The following is a 26,877-nucleotide window of genomic DNA, read 5'->3' on the forward strand; positions in this document are numbered from 1 at the left end:
CGCCAGGTGGAAATGGCATGGCAAGCCATTCCACAGGACTACATCCAGCACCTCTACGATCGTCTCCATGGGAGAATAGCAGCCTGCATTGCTGCGAAAGGTGGATATACACTGTACTAGTGCCGACATTGTGCATGCTCTGTTGCCTGTGTCTATGTGCCTGTGGTTCTGTCAGTGTGATCCTGTGATGTATCTGACCCCAGGAATGTGTCAATAAAGTTTCCCCTTCCTGGGACAATGAATTCACGGTGTTTTTATTTCAATTTCCAGGAGTGTATTAAGTGGAAAGTCAGTCACATACAGAGGGTGATTCAGCTGTTCCTTCTGAATCGTTTTATGCAACCCACAACGCCTTCAAAAACCATGCGTGAGATTTTCATATTACACTACTGGCCATTAAAATTGCTACACCAAGAAGAAATGCAGATGATAAACGGGTATACATTGGACAAATATATTATACTAGAACTGACACGTGATTACATTTTCACGCAATTTGCGTGCATAGATCCTGAGAAATCAGTACCCAGAACAACCACCTATGGCCATAATAACGGCCTTGATTCGCCTGGGCATTGGCTCAAACAGAGCTTGGATGGCGTGTACAAGTACAGCTGCCCATGCAGCTTCAACACGATACCACAGTTCATCAAGAGTAGTGATTGCCGTATTGTGACGAGCCAGTTGCTCGCCACCATTGACCATACGTTTTCAATTGGTGAGAGATCTTGAGAATGTGCTGGCCAGGGCAGCAGTCGAACATTTTCTGTATCCAAGAAGGCCCGTACAGGACCGGCAATATGCGCTCGTGCATTATCCTGCTGAAATGTAGGGTTTCGCAGGGATCGAATGAAGGGTAGAGCCACGGGTCGTAACACATCTGATATGTAACGTCCACTGTTCAAAGTGCCGTCAATGCAAATAAGAGGTGATCGAGACGTGCAACCAATGGCACCCCATACCATAAAGCCGGGTGATACGCCAGTATGCCGATGACGAATACACGCTTCCAATGTGCGTTCACCGCGATGTCGCCAAACACGGATGCGACCATCATGATGCTGTAAGCAGAACATGGATTCATCCGAAAATATGACGTTTTGCCATTCGTGCACCCAGGTTCGTCGTTGAGTACACCATCGCAGGCGTTCCTGTCTGTGATGCAGCGTCAAGGGTAACTGTAGCCATGGTCTCCGCGCTGATAGTCCATGCTGCTGCAAAAGTCGTCGACCTGTTCGTGCAGATGGTTGTTGTCTTGCAAACGTCCCCATCTGTTGACTCAGGGATCGAGAGGTGGCTACACGATCCGTTACAGCCATGCGGATAAGATGCCTGTCATCTTGACTGCTAGTGATACGAAGCCGTTGGGATCCAGCACGGCGTTCCGTATTACCCTCCTGAACCCACCGATCCCATATTCTGCCAACAGTCACTGGATCTCGACCAACGCGAGCAGCAACGTCGCGACAGGATAAATTGCAATCGCGATAGGCTGCAACCCGACCTTTGTCAAAGTCGGAAACGTGATGGTACGCATTTCTCCTCCTTACACGAGGTATCTCAAAAACATTTCACGAGGCAAGGCCGGTCAACTGCTGTTTGCGTATGAGAAATCCGTTGTAGGTTTCGCCACCGGCGCCAACCTTGTGTGAATGCTCTGAAAAGCTAATCATTTGCTTATCACAGCATGTTCTTCCTGTCGGTTAAATTTCGCGTCTGTAGCACGTCATCTTCGTGGTGAAGCAATTTTAATGGCCAGTAGTGTATCTTGCTCTCTATGCAGACACTATAAGTCCTTAAGGAAAATGAGCAGTCTCTTTTTGTAGAAAATTTAATATAGTTAAATTTTGTTTTGAGTTATGTTTCCACTGGAAGCAACACCATTGGAGTTGTTCAAGAAGGTGACTTTTGTACGTTTTCCTTGAACGACTGGGAAAAGGTCATGTAGTTTTTCAGTAGGACTATTACTTTGAAGGTAGTGAGCGACAGGATATGAAAATCGTGTGCGTCGAATTTGAAGGAATTGCGGGTTGCATAAAACCCATGGGTAGGGGCAGCTGAATTACCCGGTATGAGCAAGGGAATGGACTGAGAACTGAACGCTGTGGATTTCCCTTCTTGGTTTCTCTGTAGTTACTAAACTTTTCTCTCCTTCCACCATTTTTTGAACTATTGTTTACTTTAGATTGAAGAGAGCGTTACTTTACTTACTACAACTTACTCTTTAAGGGCAAAGAAAAACGGAACAAACATGTTATTAGAGTCTTTCGATAACGTCAATAAAATTGACCCCACAATATATTACTTCTCCTTTAGCAATAACCAACAGTGTATTTGCACAGCTTGTGATCATTTATTGAGAGTACGATGTGGACACGTTGGCATAAAGCGAGCCGTGCATCAGCCAGCACGCTTGCCTCAGGGTGAACCCCATCTTCGACGAGGGCGGCGGCTCCGCAGATCGGCGCGGGGGCGGCCGTTGCGACCGCGGCGGCTCTTCTGGGTACGGCAGCAGCGGCAGCGGGGGCGGCAGCGGGGGCGGCAGTGGAGCCAGGTCACCGTGCGCCAGCTCGTCCGGCGGAGAGTCCCCCAAGCAGTCCGCACCGCCCACCCCGGAGCAGGCGTCGCCCACGCGGACGCCGGCCACGGTAAGCGGCAACCAACTCGCTGCGCGAAACTCGCATCTCATCTGTTATGGGCAGCCAAGTGAAAACCGAACATCTGCCACGATGGAACCATGGAATGGTTCCATTCGAAAGTAATCGGCGCACGCGTTAAAACATTTATCCCACCGGGAGATAAAACGATCAATTCCAATTTGACAGAACGCCACTGACAGATCCACAGCCGCACCCGCTCTTGCGCCTCTTCGTTCGGCTGAAACCGGCGTCCGCGCATATCTTCCTTCAGGTCGCCGAAGATGTGAAAATCAGTCGGCGAAAAGCAGTCTGTACGGAGGATGTTGCAGTGTTTTCCGACCAAATCACAGAAGCCTAGCCTTCTTCCTACTGGCAGTGTGGGGGCGGGCAATATAGTGCAACAGAGTGATTCTGTCCAGCAGCATTCCTGGCGTTTTTACTTTATGGCGCATCGCAGTTCCTGCAAAGCTTCTTCATAACTCTGCGCATTGATTGTGGTTCCAATTTCGAGGAATTCCGCTAGCAAAGGGCCCCTGCTGTCGAAGGTCGTCATTGACTTCTTACGTAATAGAACCCAGTACGTTGTCCTCGATGGTGAGTGTTCATCGGAGGTGAGGGTATCGTCTGGAGTGCCCCAGGGAAGTGTGGTAGGTCCGCTGTTCTTTCCTATGTACATAAATGATCTTTTGGATAGGGTGGATATTAATGTGCGGCTCTTTGCTGATGATGCTGTGATGTACGGGAAGGTGTCGTAGTTGAGTGACTGTAAGAGGATACAAGATGACTTGGACAGGATTTGTGATTGGTGTAAAGAATGGCAGCTAACTCTAAAGATAGATAAATGTAAATTAATGCAGATGAGGAGGAAAAAGAATCCCATAATGTTTGAATACTCCATTAGTATTGTAGCACTTGACACGGTCACGTCGATTAAATATTTGGGCGTAACATTGCAGAGCGATATGAAGTGGGACAAGCATGTAATGGCAGTTGTCGGGGAGGCGGATAGTCGTCTTCGGTTCGTTGCTAGAATTTTGGGAAGATGTGGTTCATCTGTAAAGGAGACCGCTTATAAAACACTAATACGACCTATTCTTGAGTACTGCTTGAGCGTTTGGGATCCCTATCAGGTCGGATTGAGGGAGGACACAGAAGCAATTCAGAGGCGGGCTGCTAGATTTGTTACTGGTAGGTTTGATCATCACGCGAGTGTTACGGAAATGCTTCAGGAACTCGGGTGGGAGTCTCTAGAGGAAAGGAGGCGTTCTTTTCGTGAATCGCTACTGAGGAAATTTAGAGAACGAGCATTTGAGGCTGACTGCAGTACAATTTTACTACCGGCAACTTATATTTCGCGGAAAGACCCCAAAGATAAGATAAGAGATATTAGGGCTCGTACAGAGGCATATAGGCAGTCATTTTTCCCTCGTTCTGTTTGGGAGTGGAACAGGGAGAGAAGATGTTAGTTGTGGTACGAGGTGCCCTCCGCGACGCACCGTATGGTGGATTGCGGAGTATGTATGTAGATGTAGATGTAGACCTTATGTGGTGCCACTATTTCGAGCCCGAGAGCAATTGTGGAAGCATCCTATAATTGCCCGCCAAAGAAATCCAAAGCTGTTCATACAAGTTGCAGGGTAAAGCCAATTGTGGAAGCATCCCACAATGCCCCGCCAGAGAAATCCAAAGCTGTTCACGCAAGTGGCAGCATATCACTCGCCCCCACACTGCTAATCGGATGAAGGCTACGCTGTAGCGTTTTGGTTGTGAAACACTGCAACATCCATCGTACAACTAGGATCTTTCTCCGTGTGATTTTACAGCTTTGGCGACCTGAACGTCGGTTTCAGATGGACGAAAATGTTGAGGAGTGATTGCGGTGATTAATTTTGAATCTAACCATTCCATTGTTCCGTTGTGTTCGGTTTTCATTTGACTGCCCCTTATATATTACTGAACGGCTAATCCTGGTCACAGTCTCAGATGCAGGTAGCTTGTCTGAGGGTTTCGAGAGGCAAAAGAAATTTTTTTTCTGTATTTCATATTATTATTGACTGAACTTAAAAATATCTGATGCTGCCATAATCTTCTCATTAAGAGGTATAATCTCACGTTAAAGGCTAGCAATGTCAACAAACAACACGGTTCAAAAGGTTTAACACAAAAGTGAAGTATTAAAGTTAGAAACTCTCCATGTATCTTGAGTCAGCGTGACTCACAGTGCCCAAATTACCCATTATTCGTCCAGTAGTGACAATGTGAGTACTTAGCAACTGCCAACAACTTTATAAATAATGTCAGACCTGTTCGAAATTTCTTCTCGATGACACATTTCACAAAAGGAAAAAAGAAAAAAAAACAAGTTTATCGGTTACTGCATCCTGTGCACCACCTGAAGATGAGACTGAAAAGGTTCGTAAACCTGTTTATGGAATAGGTAACTATTTCAAAAAAGTGAGTACAGTTTTCTGTATTTATACTACATTTTCGCTGCTGATGCAGTAAAACTGCCGTATCAGGCAAGACATTTTAATTTATATCTTCTTTACTACTAATTGTATGCGCAACACATTTTACCACAAGTGTCCACATACAACACTGGATATATCTGCAAAATTATTTCATTGGTAGCCACAATATTTAGGAGCTATGAAGTCATAAACATTGAGATGGGTGAACAGCTACCTTCTGTTGAAAACGGGGCACAATTTACCCTGACTATACATATCCCGTGTGTGATAATGAGAGCAGTTGGTGACTTTCAACAAGCTTTAAAAATAATTTCAAATGTTTTCTATTTTCCTGTTCACACGCTTAAGATCAGATATTTAACGCGTTAACTTAGACGTCTGTAGCTGTTTTATCCAGGGGGGTTCGATTCGGGAGTGGGGTTACTGATACTCAATAGACAATCAGTCGTCATCAGCTCTTCTCTGCAAGTGGACATCCGTGAAAAGAAAACAAGTCTTCTGTTTACTACGTTAGAGGGCGCTGTGGTACGGCAACAAGATGTGTTGTGAGCAGACGAAATTACTATCGTGCGGCCGCAACTCTGGGTTCTTCGATTGCTCAATGAGGTGGCACGTCGGAATTGTAGCTCATGAAACATTCTGTCACTTTATTACATTAATAAATAAAGTAATTACTTAACTTGGAAACACTTCTTTGCCACAGGAGTACTGGATAATTTACAACTTTCATTGTCAAGCAAGCACTTGATGCACTAATTAACAGACTATTCTCTTGTGGTACAACGTTCAGTCTTTACTAAAGTACAAGTTCATCAGAAACTTTAACAATTCGTTTGTCCTACTCGATGATGTTGACTACTTCAACTGAGGTCATGAACTGGGCTGAACTCTTGCACTCTCGACACTGTATTGATCTAAGTGTGAGGGCGCTCCTAATGCTGAGACAAGAGGCATGGGCTTCTTGAGCGTCTCCCACTGGTTGTTGCGGATTGCAGCGAACCCTTGCTAATGTCTGTGGTAACGATTCACGTCGCCTATTTTTGTGAGGCACCGCATTCTCTGGACTGTACCGCAAGATGTACTTGCTGGTGTATTCCACTTTGAGAACTGTGCGTAAGTACCTGAATATGAGGCTATAAAAGGCTTCGACATCGACTGCAAATAATGTGCACAACAAATATAGATGAATTGAAAATTAGTATCATAAAAGCTAGTGTGGTCCAAAACAAACTAGGCGAAATTTGAGTTTCCCCGGAGTATCGTATCTTGAAATAACTTACGGGAATGCAGTCAAGTAATGCTATCGATAATAGTCGATATTTAGACTGTTGAACACGCTGTCATTTTCAAAACATAAAAACGTAATGAGAGATGACTGTACACAGCAGTTGTTGCATCGAAGTGAAAACCAAAAGGGTGCGTACTCTGAAAGACAACACACGAACAACTAGTTGTTTATTGTGTAGTAGTCTTCGCCATCCCAGCGATCCCTTGTTGCATTTGTACATTGAAAATGCGGAGTATTCATCTGTCGAAATATCAACGGTTGCAAAAAATGTTACCCCGCTGCATTCCCGTGAGTTACTGCGACAGAGCAAATACTTTGCAGTTTGTCCTTTATACCCTGTGTCGAACATGTGCACCCAAATTCCCGCAGTTACACTATCTCCTATATTGCCTTTCTTTCTTCTCGGACTCAGCGTAGTTCCCCTGCTTTACATCAACATATTCACTTTCTATACGAAAAATTTACAGAAATTTGTTCAACAGATGTCATACTGTTAAAGGCCAGTTACCGCGGATTTTTTCATCGGTTTTCTGTGCCTGTTCATTTCCAGCTTAAGACTCAGCCAGTTCCGTCAGCACTGTAAATATTCCTCTGCCCGCACTCAAACAGAGGACACACCGCAGCTCTATTCATTACATTCGGCCAATACATAGCACAAGTTTTGAGATGAATCTCGATAGATATATGAGATACTTTGCCAATAAAAGTCCTATTTCAGAATGGACGTCGTATTTGGCAGGGTTTTCAGTAGCAGTTTTCATTGTAAGCAGCTTCTGTAGACGAGAGAGAACCAGTGTGGCTACGTTACCGCAGCCCTAAGCACCGTGATCTACCGCGGTTTTGAGCGTCGTTACTGTTCCGCTCCCCCTCCCTCACTATTCCTCATGCGACATGAAAAGAGGGCTATCTTCCCCGCTAGCCTCGTATCTTCCAACGCACACATGGGAATGGATTTGTGAGCCCCAGGCAATCGCATGCAATATCAGTAACATTAGCTCCTGAGGTCTGAAGCTCAGTGCGAAGGAAGCTATTCTGGAAGATTACTGCGTCAGGTAAGAGTGTGTACTGAACAGTTGGCAGTAAAGCTCTTCGATCGATGCTTTTAGTAGCTCCATTACATTTACGGGTTAAAATGCACGCAATTCAGTGGTAATGTTTCATAAAGTTGTGCCACGAATAAGCTTTTTGTTTCCATTAGAACCATAATAAATTGTGACCGTAGAATGTAATTTTTATTTTGTTGAATGAGCTCCATATATCGAAAGGTCCAATATAGTGTTTCCTTTACTTTCCCAATTCCCATGTCTCACTTGCATGGCAATGGGAACTCCAGGTTTTGGTTTCAATAGCTTCATGTAGATGGGAGCTAGGAAAACATGCAACGGGAAATATAAAACAGTAGTGAGACCAATTATGATCCACGCAGCTGAGACAAGACCTGAAACATCAAAAGCTAGAAGACTTTTGGAAACCACGGAGCCGCGCGGGATTAGCCGAGCGGTCTGAGGCGCTGCAGTCATGGACAGTGCGGCTGGTCCCGGCGGAGGTTCGAGTCCTCCCACGGGCATGGGTGTGTGTGTTTGTCCTTAGGATAATTTAGGTTAACTAGTGTGTAAGCTTAGGGACTGATGACCTTAGCAGTTAAGTCCCGTAAGATTTCACACACATTTTGAAACCACGGAAATGAAAATTCTGTGGTGATTGTAGGAAGCAGACAGACAGACAAACAGACACAGAGAGAGAGAGAGAGAGAGAGAGAGAGAGAGGAGGGGGGGAGGAGTAGGAGAGAGAGAGAGAGAGAGAGAGAGAAAATTGACAGCATCAGAAAAGAATGTAAATTGGACACCGTTGATGAGTTGGTACATAAGAAATGCGTGAATGGAACGAACATATAGACATGATGGATGAAAGGAAGATTGTTAAAATCGTAAAAACTAATTACTAGTTGCTAAAACAAAGTCAACTGTCCAAGGCAAAGATGGAGTGACAACCTGAACGTAGACTGCAGGACTGTAATGAACGGGCTCTAGAGTAGGAAGAATGGAGGAAGAAGAAGATTATAAACACTAGTTGCAAACCAATATATTTCCCTTCTTGAAAAATGATGTGTCCTCAGGGAACAGAATTTCTTCTCTTTCAGTTTCACGTATCTTGCAGTCTAGATTTTGGAAATTTGTGGTAAGGTCTTATGGGACCAAACTGCTGAGGTCAACCGTCCCTAAGCTCACGCACTACTTAATCTAACTTAAACTAACTTACGCTAAGGACAACACACACATCCATGCCTGAGGGGGGACTCGATTCACCGACGGAGGGAGCCGCGCGCACAGTGACAAGACGCCTGAGACCGCTCGGCTACCCCGCGCGGCTTTTAGATTTTTGGCTGACTGATATTATATGTTGTTCTTTTTCAAATTACTTTAGTTTTGTGTTATTTACAATCAAACTGAATTCTGTTTCGTAATTTCTTGTATTTCTTCGTACTGCGGTGTCGTGTTGTGTACTGCTGTGTGGTATACAGCTTTTGTAGTGTAGTCCAGAATTACAAATTACAAAATTCGTGACCTACCAATGCCGCATAGTGTAATAGACCAGTAGTGTGTGCCTTCTGGATTCATGATGAACAGATATCTGTGGGCAAGATGTGTAAATGGTAGTACCCAAACTTCTTTTTAGTTGTTATTGTTATTACTATTTTCTTGTTTTAACGTAGTTATTTTATGTAGATTTTGCCCCCTTAAACAGCATGCTTAGTTATTACTATCACATTTGAAATCATGTTACAATATTGTGTGCTCTAATCATGCCAGTTCGTGTGCAACATTCTGTCTGTTTTATATAGATAACAGACCGAAAAAATGTTCACCTCTTCTTACTATCGCAAAGAAAATAATTCTACTCGTTCCGTTTAACGTTGCTTTCCTTTCTTCGTGTAATTTCACTTTTGCCATAAATTTGCCTTTTTTAAATTAGTTTTCGACGTTCACTCTCAGCCATAATCTACAAACCTTAGTTAAACCTTTTCACTATGTGATTATCTTTTTTAAATTTTTTTCTGCAATATAGTATCTTGATGAAATTGTAATTTCCGGGTCACTTTTATACTTCAAATCACTTTTAGAGTTCGAAAAGAATCATTCTGTATTTCTGAGTCAAACGTTTGCAATCATAATTGTATTTTGTTTCTATTTTTGCTTCACTGCACGTGAGCATTTCATTTGAGGAAATACTATGCACCAAGGTATAAAAAATGTTTAAACTCAAATTAGTAAATTCTTAATTAGTGACGCAATGCGTTTCGACCCATCACCTAGTTATCTAGTTAGCTGTAGAGGACCGGAGAAGGACAAGAAAGACAATCGGCCCTTCTTCTTCTCTCTCTCTCTCTCTCTCTCTCTCTCTCTCTCTCTCTCTCTTCTTTCCCAAAGGAACCATATCGGCATTTTGCTGTAAGTGATTTAGAGAATCCGCGTAAACCCTTTGATATGGACGGCCTTACGATGATTTTAAGCCCCCATTATCCAAGATTCAATTACTGCGTCTTAATGTGAGTGCTGGCTCGCTGGACGATGCATCTTTGTAGCTCCTCTGAGAAACAATTCGCATTGGCAGCAATAGGAGCTCGTAAGAGGAGCTACGTAGGGCAGGGCCCATGTGTAGACAGCGGGGTACATACTTTATGTTATGCGAAGCTCGATACGCGACACTAGAATTACAATTTAAACGGGGATTACTATTTACTGCGCCATTTAAGCCCGCGAATAATGTTCATTAGGAGGATTACGGCGGTAGTACGCTGGTAACTCCCCCCCCCCCCCCCTCCCTGCGCCATCCCCACAACGCCGGTCGCGCTAAGTTTCTGTCAACAAACACTGCTCGCTGTATGCTCAGCGATATACATACTGACTATAAGCAGCGGAAGTGACGCCTGGCAAGTAACTAAGAGTCACTCTATATTCAGTTTTCATTACAACTGAATGCTTATTGTGTTCAGTTCATAATACTATTAATATCAGGGCCATATGACTTAATACTGAAGTGCGTGCTAGAGAGACGTGGTGGAATCATCCCTTGCAAAACATGTTTACTCGACTCTTCCGGAATACTCATCGGGTTGTACTCCACAATCGAGAATTACCATGGTTACCAAACGGCTGAAAAGAAAGGTCATTCAAACCGGGTCAACACGAGCTGTTACCTCAACAAAAGACACTGAGTTAACAGCTCCAGTTGACCCGGTTTGAATGAGGTTGCTTTCCTCTGGTTTTGGTACAATTGCCTGTACTAGAGTGCAGAGTTGGAGGCGATGAATGTTTGTCGTAATGTTTCTGAATAGTCAGGAAAATATATTTTGCGGACTTCGATTACAACGTACGTTTGTAGCACGTGCCTGAAGAATCTCCGAAATCGATGCCACTACGACATAAAGAACACAACTATAAGCAAAACTGTGAATGCGGTGAAATCTCCTTCAGCTTGTAACCAGTAGCATTGAGGCTCCACTGTACCTAAGGCATAAAATTCAAAACTTCGTTGTTACTTTGACTAGCTTTCTCCAGTTTCTTAGTGTAACCTACGTTCTTTCGTTATGAATCATCTCTTGAGAGTAAAGGATCTCATTCTTTTTTTTGTCACTGACTCGACGTGGCCGCCAAGATTTCCCTTCCTCCGACACTCTTCAGCAGCACTTACAATCCGAAGTCCTCGATTATGTACGGTGTATATTCAAACCTCACTGTTCTGTCTTCTATCATTCCTTCTAGTGTCGTGCATGTTGTTCAATTTCGCCTTGCCCCTTTTTCCAGTGTTTTCCACATATTCTTTTCCTCGCAGATTCTGCGGAAGATCTATTCATTTCTTATCGTATATATTATTTTTCACGATCGTTCTGTAACAACGCACCTCAAACGCTTAGATTCTCTTCATACACGGTTTATTCGTAGTCCGCAATTCATTTCCGTACAATTCTGTGCTTCAGACATGAACTCTCAGAAATTTCCTCCTCATGTTAAGGTCCACTAGACGTCCTCTAACGAGGAATGTCCTCTTTGCCTGGGCTAGTGTGCTTCTCGTACCTTACTCTCTCTCTGCCATCCGTTATGATACTTCCAAAATACCAGAATTCCTTCACTTCGTGTGGGATGTGAACCTCAGCTGTGATGTTGAGATTATCGTTGTAATAAAGCCGCTTGGTGTAAAACCTTCAGTTGGAGGCCTCTCCGGCGACTTGCGTGTACATGAATAAACGACATCCGGCGTACTCACACGGTCACCCATCCAAGCACTAACCGATACTCACATTGCTTAACATCGGTGATCGGCCACGAACGTGTGTTACAAACGCGCAACGTTGTTGGCAGTTGATACTATTCTCATTTCTAATATTGCTTAACACGTCTGTCTGTCTTTGATTTACTATCAGTCCATATCCTACGCTTAATAATCTTCATACCATTCAATAGGTCCTATAATTCTTACTCATTCTCACAGAAGATAAAAATACCATCATTGACATTTCTACATCCTGAATTCGAATACACGTCTCAAACATTCTTTTATTTCTCTTCTTACTTCTTAGATATAAATGTTCAACAATAGAGACTTACATTACCGCTTTTTCCGTTTGTAATCCTAGGATGTCTCTCTCGGTCTTCCAGGCTTACTGTTCGTCCTCCGTACTTACACATATTGTTTCTATCCGTCTTTCCCTTTAGTGTATTTATCTAAGGATTTCTAATATTTTGCGCCATTTAATGTTGTCGAATCTTTTCGCTACATCTACAAATCTTATGAAAGTCTTTTCGTACGTTTTACGCAGCTTTCCACGATACCCACCCTGTACGAGATATTTCATCTACGTGTAACTACTGCAAATTGCGTCCATTTGGACCCCTCTCGTATTTCCTTCCCCTCCCCAAAGCTGCCAAATTATCAATACCTTAATGTCTCATAAAGATGTGTCCTATCAGCCGATACCTTCTTTTAGTCAAGTTTTCTCCCCAGTGCAGTCCAGTATCTCTTTATTATAAAGAAAATGGAGGGCTGCATCTTCGGACTGAAGACCATAACAACAACCTCTTCACTAATTATCTAATCTTCTCGGCCAATCTTCGATTCACACAGTTAATTTTCAGCATTCTTCTGTAGCAGCACGCCAAAAGCTTACGGTCTCTTTTTGTCTGAACTGTTTATCGTCTATATTTTACTTCCGCGAGAGGTTACACTCTAGAAAAATACATTCATAAAATAGTTCCCAACAAATTTGTGTTCGATGTCAACAAATTTTTCTTTTCGAGAAACGCTTTCGTAGCTATTGCCAGTCTGTATTTATATGCTCTCTACTTCAGCCATTGTCACTCATTTTGCTGAAAATAATTTTCTTATCTATTTCCCTCGGCATCGGCGATTTTAATTCGATTACAATTCATTACCATTATCTTACTTTTCTCTATATAAGTCGTATAACCTCTCTTTAACAAACAATCCATTTTATTCAACAGGTATGCCAAGTCCCTTGCTGTATTTGCCAGAATTACAATGTCAGCAGGAAACTGAAAAGTTTTTGTTGGTTTTTCTTGTCCCTGAACTATAATTTTCTTTCCAAATGTCTCCTTGACATTTTTATTCTTAGTTCAATGTACAGAGTGTATGTCATCATTGTCAAGTGCGATGTGCATCTTATAAAGGGAAGTTCCAACTTATCGGCAGACTGTTGTATGCCAAAGTATATTTCATTCAAATCAGTGTTTGATGTTAATAGTTTCCGAATTTTTCGGTGACCAAAGATATGTGCATTGACACTTCTCTCATCTGATAACGATCTAGAATGGCGGTTGATATTACCATTTCCACCTCCGCTGTAGATGTATCCACTATGACGACTCTTCGTTCCTGAATTTCACGGATTCGTCGTAATTATTGTCGATGCTAATAGGTTATGGGTCGTTGTAATGTAGCAGTTTCTGGAGTACAAATAGATACAGAACAGAATATCGCGGAATAAATATTGAAAATGCCCTAAGACAATTTCAGTCATAGAAAATTGCACACCAGATGTACAATGTAAAATTGCACACCAGGTATATAATATACTATTGTACACCACTTGTATCATATAAAACTGCACACAAGATACATATTGGAATAAACTGGAGATCATTTTTTTGTATTAAACACAAGGAGCAAGACGTGCTGTGTTCTTAGAATGTTGCTACTTATATATTTTCCCTTTCATAGAACCTACGAGTACATAAAGAAACATCTAAACTGTAGTGGTCTTCTTGTTCTTGTTCTTCTTCTTCTTCTACTGTGTGTAGACCACTATACACACGCCCTGCAGTAGTGAATGAAGTGACCCTCTTTTCTTTTTAGTCATTATCACTCCTCGTCTAACAGTCTGCATTCCATTTCTTACCACATTCCGCAAGTATAAATAATTCTTAGCGTCCACACTCACACTCTTAGCGTTTTTCGTGCATCGTGCAGCAAACCAGATCAACAAAAGCAATTACTTCTCTTTCTGGAACGCACTGTCCTTCAACTGTTCTCATCTTCATGTTCCTTTGGCTTACAGTGTTCATTTCGCCAGTCACAGCACTCATACGACAGTAAGCATACATGTACACTATTTTATAGATTAATTTACTCACTATACAACGTAGACGACATAATGAGAGAAAAGAAAGAGGAAAATAATAACCAATTAAAATTTCGTCTGATAGCGACCGTTCTGATGTCCCCACTACTTCCTATTTATTTATTTATTGCACCTTTAGAGACCTGTTACCTAATATTTTAAAACGGTGTTACATACTTGATATTTTGTTCGACATCCTTTTTGCAGTTTATGTTTTCTTTCTTTTTTTTTTTTTGTCTGCAACATTGGAGACAGAATAAATAATTTCTAAAGTAACAAATTTGAGATTGAAATATAAATAAAATTTTGTTGTTTCAAGAAGAATGTAAAAAGATGGTGGCATAGAGGCGAGATTTGTTAGTGCCATCACAGGTTGTGAGTGGAAGAGAATACCTCGAAATGGTTCCTTCGAGCTGGTGACTGCCAATCACAACAAAATAGTGTAAGTTACTAGTAGAGAAATGGTATTTCTAATGCTACGCATCATCATTCATCCATATACAACACTGGGTGCTTTCGTGGCCAGAATGCGAGCACCTTACACTACATTTACTCTGGTATTCGCTATCCTTAACTATTATTTAGGTGACACGTTCAATTTTTCAGTGCATTTTGGCATGTTATGTCAGATTCATAATTCTAGGTGTCTTTTTTTACTGTTGCTTATCTCCTCTATAGTGTCAGTTGGTGTCGCTGTCCACCCTCTGGAGAATGTTGTTACGCTGCTTATGTGCATGTCTGTTATGTCGTGTCCGGAGGCACTCTTCATGTACTTTTTTTAATGCATTTAATTGTCCCCATTGTTCTTTCTATCTTATTACAGTGTATACAGGGTGATTTAAAAAAACGTTTACAAACTGACGTGGCACATCGGGCATACAGCGAGTATCAGTAATCACATAGTAGTCGCGGGTCGCAAACGCCACGAGAAGACGCTACGGTCACGTGTGGGCTGGAATCGTCGAAGACGTTTGCTGAGCCATAAGTTCTCCCGAACCCACTTGATGGTCGATGGTCGCCTGTTTCTGGTATTCCTGCGCGAGGTTCTGCCGGACGGGAATGATGTTGCCTGCATTCGATTCAGCGCGACGGAGACCCCGTGCATTTCAACAGATAATTTAGCCCACATCTGCAGGCAACCTTTCCCGGTCGCTGGATTGGTCGCGGTGGCCCAATCGCATGTCCATCACGACCAACCGATCTGTCCTCAGTCGAGTTTTTCCTCTGGAGATATCTGAAGGGCCTCGTATATGAACTGTTACATCACCAGAGGACCTAATGGACAGGATCGTTGCGGCAGCAGCATGTCTTCGAGATACACCAAGTAACTCTGAGAGGGTTCAATGCGGCTTGTCTCGATGTATCTAGCCAAAACATTTAGCATATCCTGTAGTGGGCATCTACTTGTAGCATGTCGCTAAATAACTGTAGAGCCCGATGTGAAATCTGCCTGTATATGTTCACACATCAAGAAAAGTTTTGCTTTACCCGGGTTCCCAGAACTCCTAAAGATAGACGTTGACTGAGGATATTGCATCACAGCCACAGTCCCTTTGACTGTTCAGAGATGTCACTAAACCCGCCCAAAGATGTAAACAACCATGCGTGAGCAGCGCCTATTAGACGGAGGGATCCGACAGCCGATCAGTTCCAGTCATTCCACCAGGAAGGAGGTACACGGCTTGTGTTGTCTGTAGTTCAACCATGCCTAGACGGTCAATACCGATGTTCGATCGCGCCCTCATTGTTACTTTGTGCCAGGCAGGGCTCCCAACAAGAGGAGTGTCCAGGCGTCTCGGAGTGAACCAAAGCGGTGTTGTTCGGACATGGAGGAGGTACAGAGAGACAGGAACTGTCGATGACGTGCCTCGCTTGGGCCGCCCAAGGGCTACTACTGCAGTGGATGACCGATACATACGGATTATGGCTAGGAGGAATACTGACAGCAACGCCACCTTGTTGAATAATGCTTTTCATGCAGCTACAGGATGTGTTACGACTCAAACTGTGCGCAACAGGCTGCACGATGCGCCACTTCACTCCCGACGTCCATGGCGAGTTCCATCTTTGCAACCACGACACCATGCAGCGCGTTACAGATGGGCCCAACAACATGCCGAATGGACCTTTCAGGATTGGCATCACGTTCTCTTCACCGATGAGTGTCGCATATGCCTTCAACCAGACAGTCGTCGGAGACGTGTTTGGAGGCAACCCGATCAGGCTGAACGCCTTAGACTCACTGTCCAGCGAGTGCAGTAAGGTGGAGGTTCCTTGCTGTTTTGGGGTGGCATTATGTGGGGCCAACGTACGCCGCTGGTGGTCATGGAAGGCGTCGTAACGGCTGTACGATACGTGAATGCCATCCTCCGACCGTAGCGGCAACATATTGGTGAGACATTCGTCTTCATGGACGACAATTCGTGCCCCCATCGTGAATGACTTCGTTCAGGATACCGACATCGCTCGACTAGAATGGCCAGCATGTTCTCCATACATTAACGCTATCGAACATGCCTGGGATAAATTGAAAAGAGCTATTTATTGACGACGTGACCCACCAGCCACTCTGAGGGATCTACACCGAATGGCCATTGAGGAGTGGGAAAATCTGGACTAACAGTGCCTTGATGAGGTTGTGGATAGTATGCCACGACGAATACTGGCAGGCATCAAAGCATGAGAACGTGCTACTGGATATTAGAGGTACCTTTGCGTACAGAAATCTGGACCACCACCTCTGAAGGTGTCACTGTATGGTGGTACAGCATGCAATGTGTGGTTTTCATGAGCAATAAAAAGGGCGGAAGTGATGTTTATGTTCACCTCTATTGCTATTTCCTGTACAGATTCCGGATCTCTCGGAACCGAGATTATGCAAAACTTTTTTTGGTATGTGTATTTATGTTTCTATATAGTCTGAGTGTTGTGCATGTCTATTGTTCCCTTATTGCCCGTGGAAGAAGATAGAGTGTGTTCTTGGAACCTTCCTCCACACATATGCATGTAGGCGTCTGTCTCGAATTCACGCGGTTTAAGTTCGTGGGATAAGTTCAGTGTCCAGTTAAGTGCTATGCTGCGTGATAAGTGAAGTTAGTTTCCGCGTAGCCGTGGTGTTAACGCCTGACTGTCGGCCACAGATGCCGGCCGGCCGCTGCTCGTCGCTGCAGACGAGGTCTCCGGCGCCTCCGAGGCACGCGTGCTCGCCCCCGGGCTCGCCACCTCCCCCGCTCCCGCAGGCGCGGCCACCGCCTCCGGACACCCCGGCGCCCCCGCCCCCCGGGGGCAGTGGGTGCTCGCGGCTGTGTCCCATCCCGGAGGGCTGGCCCGTCGGAGTGCCGCGTCCCATCTGGCCGCCGAAGCACCTGGATGCGCTGTACGCCGCGCTGGCCAAGCACACTCAGCACGAGCCCGCCGTCACCGTCGCAGCCGCTGCCGCCGTCACGGCGCGGGACCACGCCAGCGACACCGCCTCTTCGTCCGCCAGCAGCGGCTTCGGAGATGACCACCCGCCTTGTCTCTCCACCAGGTACCTCAGCCTCTCACCTACCACACTATATACAGGGTGGTCTATTGATCGTGACCGGGCCAAATATCTCACGAAATAAGCGTCAAACGAAAAAACTACAACGAACGAAACTTGTCTAGCTTGAAGGGGGAAACCAGATGGATCTATGGTTGGCCCGCTAGATGGCGCTGCCATAGGTCAAACGGATATCAACTGCGTTTTTTAAATAGTGAAACGTCCCCTTAGAAAATATAATGAATTACTGTGCTGATAAACCTCTTACATTATTTGATTTTCAAACAGCTGAGCAGAACTGAACGTACTCAGACATTTCGCTCTTTACCTATTCTGATCAACACTAAACTGACAGCCAATATTTTTAGCGCAACGCAATCTGACTTTCAATAATCCCTACAAGAGAATGGTCCTGACCAACATTAACCTTTACGCTTCATGAATCACTTACCTCACAAAAATCTTCGTTACTCGAACTACTGCAATACAGCGAGCGCCACTACTGCCAGCTAAATAAAAGATTCTAACTACTGAAGGCACTAACTACTGATAGGCATAGTTAGGAAATGAAAGATTTTGATAGAGAACAAACAATGTATTTATCTTAATAGTGTTCAAAAATCATAATATATATATATATATATATATATATATATATATATATATATATATATATATATATATCAGTCCCTGATATCCAATATTACAAATTTACTCTTTCTGATGGACACACGTCCAGATCGTCCTCTCTCAAAATTCCGCCATCTCTCTCCCACATCCACCACTGCTGGCGGCTCACCTCCAACTGCGCAACGCTACGCGCTGTTAACAGCCAACTGCCTAACACTACAATAGCAAATTTCAACAATGCAAACCAGCCACAGACTGCACACAGCACATTAAGTGATTTTCATATAGAGCGCTACATGCTGTTACCAACATAAAAACCTAAACATCCTACTTACAATAGGAACCCCCATTTTTTTATTACATATTCGTGTAGTACGTAAAGAAATATGAAAGTTTAGGACGGCTGAAAATAGAGTAAGAGACGAAGTGTAGGACGTACACGCCTCATCATGGAACGTGGGCTCGGCTCTGAGCACTATGCGACTTAACTTCTGTGGTCATCAGTCGCCTAGAACTTAGAACTAATTAAACCTAACTAACCTAAGGACATCACACACATCCATGCCCGAGGCAGGATTCGAACCTGCGACCGGAGCGGTCGCTCGGCTCCAGACTGTAGCGCCTATAACCGCACGGCCACTCCGGCCGGCATGGAACGTGTGAGTCGGAGATTTGGTCACACTGTAAATAATGATAAGCGGCGGTCTCTGGTAGATCTGAGACCTGCCTACAGTGTAAAATGCTGGTGCAGGTGTGTTTCAGAGCACAGCGTCCAGTGTATACGTTATTAAGCGGAGGGTTCCACAGCTGACAACTTTTACGTGTTCTCATGTTGACCCACCGACATGGCGAACTGCGACTGAAGTAGTGACGGTATCATCGAGGTTGAGGCCGTGGATCAAAAAAAAGAGTGTCACTTTTTCGGATGAATATATGTTATTGTTACACCAGGCTGATTTGGAATAGGCCATCAGCCATGCGAACGTGGCCGGCCGGAGGCGCTACAGTTTGGAACCGAGCGACCGCTACGGTCGCAGGTTCGAATCCTGCCTCGGGCATGGATGTGTGTGATGTCTCTTAGGTTAGTTAGGTTTAATTAGTTCTAAGTTCTAGGCGACTGATGACCTCAGAAGTTAAGGCGCATCGTGCTCAGAGCCATGCGAACGGGTGCTCCAAACTAGTTTCGCGCCACGGGCGCATTCCGGTGGGGATAGTATTAGTTAATGGGGATATTCACCGGGGTTTCCATGCGCATTTGAAAGGAATAGAAGGTACCATTACAGCCTTTGACTACGTGAACATAACTGCAGAGCATATCCATCCCAGCACACTTGGCGTCCCCCTCACGACGAAGGCATTTTCCGTATCACAAGGCCAGATCGTGGCACGGTGCTTAGAGGATCATGACAGCGATGTTGATTCGCCAGACCTGAACCAGACGGAACACATCTGGGACAATGTCGGGCGCCAGGTTCTCGTGCACAAATCAACGACCAGTAATTTAAGCAATGTTCTTTTGAAAACAAAAATCTTGTAGTCCTATGCGTAAGTTAAAATACACCCCGAGTTTCTATCTCAAATCGTGTAGTAGATATACAGAGGGGTCCAAAAAAGTGTCCACTGTTGAAAAGTCCATAACTTGCAAACTAATTGACGGAGTTGTCTCATTTTTGGAAAAAGTGTAGCTTAGTAAGTCCAACTTAATGATATCACTGTAGGTGTTGGAAATGCTCACCATTAACATCCACACACAAACGATGCCGCCGAACTGCAGCACGAACTACTGACTGCGACGTGTTCAGTTGGATATTTGCAATTGAATGTACGATGGATTCTCGAAGTTCATCCAATGTGCGTGGCTTTTGTCGATAAATGACGTCCTTTAGTGTTCCCCACAGGTGAAAGTCCATAGGAGCTAGGTCTGGGGAACGTGTTAGGTCTGGGGAACGTGGTGGATACTCCACTGCACCTCTACGGCCTATCCATCTTTCTGGTAGGTTTTCGTCGAGATACGCCCTAAAAAGATTTTGGTAATGGGCTGGGGCACCATCTTGTTGAAAGTAAACTCTTCCGTCTCCATACAAGTCTCGGATGGCAGGTAAAATGGATGTCTGAAGCTTCTGAAGGTACAACTCACCGGTAACTGTGCCGTCAAGCCCCGGTAAGACAACCAACACCACACATTTACTCATGGCAAATTCACGGCTTTGTCTACATGGACGTTCGGATTTTCGGCGGCCCAGTAGATGCAATTGTGGCGATTTACTGTGCACTGAGTTTGAACTGTGCCTCATCAGACCACACAATCATCTCTGCAAACTCTTCATCGTTGTGCACCATGTTAGTAAACCACTCGCAGTACTCCATTCTACGATCTGGGTCCTCATCATACCACACAATTATCTCTGCAAACTCTTCATCATTGTGCACCATGATAGTGAACCACTCGCGGTACTCCATTCTACGATCTGGGTCGTCGTCGTTCATTGCGTGTAGCAATCGTCCGATGTAGCACTTCCACTTTGCTGTCTTCAGAATTCGCCGGACACTTGAGCGACTCACTCCAGTTTCACGGGCACACAGTCTCACAGACGTCTGTGGTGAGCAAGTGAATTGTTGTAACACACGACTTAAAATACCACTTCAAAACTGACTTCCTTTCATCAAATGTAAGCCTTGCGACCGCCTTGTGACTCACTCCAGTTTCACGGGCACACAGTCTCACAGACGTCTGTGGTGAGCAAGTGAATTGTTGTAACACACGACTTAAAATACCACCTCAAAACTGACTTCCTTTCATCAAATGTAAGCCTTGCGACCGCCTTGTTTACTCGAGTAACCAGGTGCAACTAAGAACAAAACACTGGCTATCTGGCGACTGTCATCTGACAAAACGAAACAACACAATACAACGCTTGTGTGAAGATTGCCGGAACTACAAACTATTACACTACCAAAGATGAGACAATTCCGTCAATTAGTTTGTCAGTTATGGACTTTTAAACTGTGGATACATTTTTTTGGACCCCTCTGTATATTACGAAATTGGATTAATCTTTATGAAACAAGAAAAAAACATATACAGTAGTTTTGCGAAGAGGGTTCGATGTGGCAACTTTAGCAAAAAGATTTTTATAATGTTACTTAGAATCCGTCTTGATTGCATAAAATGTTTATTCACGTGACCGGTTTCGATTCCTCTAGAAGCATCTTCAGCTCTGCAATTTCGGTTACAGGAGTAACCCGTGTGTGGATCCGTGTGTGGACGGGTTACTCCTGTAACTGAAATTGCAGATCTGAAGATGGTTCTAGAGGAACCGAAACTGGTAATGTGGATAAACATTTTGTGCAATCAAAACGGATTATAAGTAACATTATAAAACCACTGATTGCGGTTATCCCATCAGACTTTATGTCTGTTTTTGCAAAAAAAAAAAAAAGATTTTTGATAACGATTTCTGCAACAGGCTGGTGTGTGGAGAACGGTGTTCGGCGAAGTCGATGTCGTCGTCGCGGGAGAAGCTGCTGTCGGCGCGCCCGGACGCCGGTGCTGGCGTCGGCGTCGGGGGCGTGTGCAGGCCGCAGCCCGCGGCGCCGCACGGCAAGCGGCCCGGCGTCGCGACGGCGGGGGCGGCGGCGGCGGCGGCGGCGGCGGCGGTGGCCGCGAGCGGACACTGGCCCGGCGTCACGCCTGGCGACGTCTGCCTGCAGTCCAAAGACGGGGTCCTCTGGGTGAGTGTCTCGCAACAAACAACACGGCCGGCCCGCTACCAGTAACGTCCAATGAGGACAGCAGTATAGCACATTAAGTGAAAGGGTATCTGGTAATGACGTGGACTATCAACTCCATGGAGTGAAACATGTGTACGTGTATACTCTGCTAACCACTGTGGCGTTGATATTGTTGATACTGAAGTATACCGTTCCATTCCATTATGGAGCGAAGCGTCGAAATCTCTCATATCGCATTCTCAACAATCTCTGCGCGAGTTGTCGGTGTAAATCGAACTGAATTTGGGGTTGGGTGGGGTTGTGTGGAGGAGGAGACCAAACAGCGAGGTCATCGGTCTCATCGAATTATGGAAGGACGGTGAAGGAAGTCGGCCGTTCCCTTTTCAAAGGAGCCATCCAGGCATTTGCCTGGAGCGATTTAGGGATATCACGGAAAACCTAAAGCAGGATGGCCGGACGCGGGATTGAACCGTCGTCCTCCCGATTGCGAGTCCAGTATGCTAACCACTGCGCCGTGTAAATCGAGAGCGGCAGTTGAGTGGTAAGCCACTGGACTCCTGTTGCGGATGACGGCGATTCAGATTTATGTTTTCCGTGCTTTCCCGAAAGCGCTTAAGGCTAATGTCGTGATGGGTCTCTGCTGATTTCATTCCCCATCCTTCCTCTACCCGATGTTGTGTTCAAACTCTAATGATTTTGTCGTCAACAGGTCGTCACTTACCTTCCCACTCAATGCAAGCAGCAGGGTGTTACATATTCCAATATCCGTTACTTAAATTTAGCAAATCGGCGTTGCATTTCTCCCATGGTTGACTTCTCTGAGGATTTGTAATATACTTTTGTTTGAGGTATTTTGATACGGGTTTATACACTGCTTGACAACTGCTAAGAAATAACGGACACTTGTTAACAACCCCCAGTTGTTAGTTAGCAAGTGTCAGTTATTCCTTATGTCCGCAGCTCGTGGTCTTGCGGTAGCGTTCTCGCTTCCCGCGCACGGGGTCCCACGTTCGATTACCGGTGGGCTCGGGGATTTTCTCTGCCTCGTGATGACTGGGTGTTGTGTGCTCTTCATCATCATTGACTCGCAAGTCGCCGAAGTGACTTTAAAGAACGTGCGGTTCGGCGGCCGAACTTCCCGCATGGGGCCTGCCATACGATCATTATTATTATTAGTTCCTTATCAACTGTCAAGTACAGCTAACAGTTGCTACGGAACACCCAAACTAAGTAGTAGGAAATGACAGGACGCGTTAGCTGCAGCGAAGCCTGTCCACGAACGCTCTCTACGCATTCGGCAGCAGTTCATGCAGCACGGTGTTTGAGGAAGGTAGTTGTGGAACCGTTTAGTACGCGTTCAGTGTGGTACAGCGACATGTCTGCAAGACATAATTTGAGTGGTTACGAACATAGACGAGCAGTTGGACGGCTCGAAGTCGGTCAGAGTGTCACTAGTGTGACTACAGTAATTAGTGTGTTCAAGGCGATTAAAAAATGGCCACTGAAGGTGGAAATGCTATGTGAAAACGTGCCAGAGGTCGTAGACGAACAACCACACCGCAAGAGGATCGATACGTAGTCAATGAATGCCGTGCGGGATTAGCCGAGCGGTCTAGGGCGCTGCAGTCATGGACTGTGCGGCTGGTCCCGGCGGAGGTTCGAGTCCTTCCTCGGGCATGGGTGCGTGTGTTTGTCCTTAGGATAATTTAGGTTAAGTAGTGTGTAAGCTTTGGGACTGATGACCTTAGCAGTTAAGTCCCATAAGATTTCACACTCATTTGATCATTTAATACGTAGTCCTACACGCGAAAACGTACAATCACACTGAGGCAGATCGGTTCAAACCTTTCAACTGTCAGCATTTCGCGGCGATTTAATCAGGCCGGTTTGTATGCTCGCAAGCCTGTTAAATGGATACCACTTCAACTTCACCTTCGTGTGCGCTGTGGGAAATGATTCTGGCCATCAGTGGAGAGAGAGAGAGAGAGAGAGAGAGAGAGAGAGAGGGAGGGAGGGAGGGAGGTATAATATAATAAAATAATGGAATAAATGATAATAAAATGTTGAAACGCGTGGCTATTTAAAATGTATTGAATTAATGAGATTGTTTCGGCATGAATGACAAGCACAATAAGCAGGCTATGCCTGGAAATAAGTTGGTATTAGTTCATATTATTTTGCAGGGGGGGGGGGGGGGAAGTATTTTCTTTCTCCGCTGTAAATTTGTGCTTACCCTTATTTATAATGCTACGTTTGGTCGCCGTGTTCAGAAGTCTGGACCATGTTCCCATTGAGCTTATAGGATCTTCTTAATTTTCCAAAGTACACAGGCTTCAGTTTTTGTAATTATCGTACTATTTGAAATAACAACTCACACGACCTTTCTGTTAATAAAGCAATACTGTAGTTTTCTAAACGGTGTACGTATAAAATACATACTCCTCACTTATTCATAGCGACCCCAGAATGGCGGTCTACAATTACTCGCTAAAAAATGGCGTGCTTCTCACTCGTTCATAGCTGAGCGCGAATTCCCCCTTCCTACTACTGGTACAAGAAAAGCTCCTCTGTTTTTTAACAACTGAAAATAAAAAATACATGACGGTAGGCGTAGGCTCTACGCTGGGCTATCGCTTCATCTTTTCTCTTTGCCTTTAAAGGAGACGAAAAGAGAAATGCAAAAGGCTTATCACAGAGGGAACACGTTACGCACCTCAGAATGCTACTGAACGCCATTGTTATGGCCAAGGCGTTATGGCATGGGCACTGTTGCATATTGTTGCTTGAGATACCGTTACAGCTCAGTGGTATTGCAGGGAGATTATTCTGGATCATGTTCGTCTGTTTAGCGGTGCGGTAGGTGTCGTCTTTCTGTTTATGGACGGCAATGTCCGCCCACATAGGACAACTGAGGTGTCGGACACAATAGAAAGTGAAGAAATTGAACTTATGGAGTTTCCTGCGTACTCTCCGGACCTAAACCCTAAAGAGCATGTCTGGGATACTCTCGGCAGACGTGTTTCTCAACGAATGCCCCTTTCCGGAACCGTGCAAGAACTGAAAACCGCCTTCAGAATGGAGTGGGACAATATCCCCCAATGACTCCTCAACAGTTTGCTAGCCAGCATGAATAACAGCTGCAAAAATGTGCGTTACGTTATTCGCCAAGGAGGGCTTATTCCTTACTAATAGTCCAATATCGAACTCTACATTGGGAGTCAAGCCTGTGTCACACATGAACGTCATTTACATCTATCATACTTCTCTCCCAAGTAGTGAAATCTGTACCATTTTTTGTTATAAATTAACCACTCCACCTTTATTATGTATGTGCCTTGTTTCATGAAGTCCCTCATTGCCTGTGATTATTCTTGTCCATCAGGGTCTCTGTTCCTTAGCAACTGTCAAGCAGGGTACATCTTCCAATGAGCTATAAAGACCTGTCAAGCGCTTGTAGTCCCATCGATGTCTACTATCTGGTTCTTTCTCTTCTTTCGGATATTTCTTCAGGCTATTTACATTTCAATAGAACTACCGTCCTATAAACAAAGAGAAAATTCTAGATACTTCATTTTCATTTCGTTACGACGGTCCTGCGACGGTATTTATGTGTTGGGCCTGATGGTCTACTATTAAAGCAGCTGCGTGCGAACCGAGAGGTCGCTGTATGGAATCCTGGTCGGATCACGGAATTTTTCAGTCTGCTTTTAGTCCACCCTTCGCCTATCAACGACGGAAGAGTCCTCAGTGGCAACACGTGGTTCGTATTCCATATGAAACTGCAGATCCCCTTTCCCGATTGGATAACTAGTTTGCCGGCCGTCGTGGTCGACCGGTTCTAAGCGCTTCAGTCTGGAACCGCGCGCCCGCTTTGGTCGCAGATTCGAATCCTGCCTCGGGCATGGATGTGTATGATGTCCTTAGGTTTAAGTAGTTCTAAGTTCTAGGGGACTGATGATCTCAGATGGTAAGTCCCATAGTACTCAGACCAATTTGAACCATTTTGATAACTAGTTTACATCAGAGATACAAAAGTCGCCAAAGGAGTGTCCAATTGTGAGACTAGCACCCGGCCATTGAACCACACGAAATTATTATTATTATTATTATTATTATTATTATTAGCATTTACATGTAAGCAACAGCGTCATCAACGAACAATTAGCACTGCTGACTGTATCTGATAAGTAGTTTGCTCATACTTTAATATCTGTTAAACATCTGCCATTCTGTATTACTTACTGTGTTATACTAGTCGCAATTTGTGCTAACCGATCACATACACCCCTCAACGATAGGAATCATCTTGCGGGGCTGTCGCAGTGAAGCGTACCATTTAAGGTGTTGATCTAAAGTAGAAGAAATTGGGTCTGAGACATGGCTGTTCTGTTCACCAAGTGCACCTGGAGTCAAACATAATGCTTTCATGAGGTGGTCTGCTTGTAGTATACACATTCGTCACAGAGCCAAATAGTGTCAGGAAAGAGCTATGTCAAAAATACATCGGAAAAAAGATTAACAATATTTCATAACAATTTATTTAGCTGAAGTGTGAAGATTGAGCTTAATACTGAACTAAACTCCGTCCGAACACGCCTTGGCAGGCCCAATGGTACCGACCGGCCGCCGTGTCAACCTCAGCCCATAGGCGTCACTGGATGCGGATATGGAGGGGCATGTGGTTAGCTCATAAATGGCTCTGAGCACTATGGGACTTAACATCTGAGGTCATCAGTCCCCTAGAACTTAGAACTACTTAAACCTAACTAACCTAAGGACAGCACACACATCCATTCCCGAGGCAGGATTCGAACCTGCGACCGTAGCGGTCGCGCGGTTCCAGACTGAACTGAAGCGCCTAGAACCGCTCGGGCACACCGGCCGGCATGTGGTCAGCACACCGCTCTCCCGCCAGTATGTCAGTGTACGAGACCGGGACCGCTACTTCTCAATCATGT

General features: G+C 44.7%; 1 protein-coding gene across 1 annotated transcript in view; it reads left to right on the top strand.

Annotated features, from left to right (window-relative positions):
* LOC126260424 (gametogenetin-like) overlaps positions 1-26,877 on the top strand; it is a 725,449-nt gene that overhangs the window by 575,022 nt on the left and 123,550 nt on the right. The window contains exons 5-7 of the mRNA XM_049957753.1: positions 2,423-2,648; positions 17,175-17,563; positions 21,655-21,919. Coding sequence (XP_049813710.1) covers positions 2,423-2,648; positions 17,175-17,563; positions 21,655-21,919 — 880 coding nt within the window. The remainder of the gene's footprint in view (positions 1-2,422; positions 2,649-17,174; positions 17,564-21,654; positions 21,920-26,877) is intronic.

This window comes from Schistocerca nitens, chromosome 5 (genome assembly GCF_023898315.1).
Source record: "Schistocerca nitens isolate TAMUIC-IGC-003100 chromosome 5, iqSchNite1.1, whole genome shotgun sequence".
NCBI lineage: Eukaryota > Metazoa > Arthropoda > Insecta > Orthoptera > Acrididae > Schistocerca > Schistocerca nitens.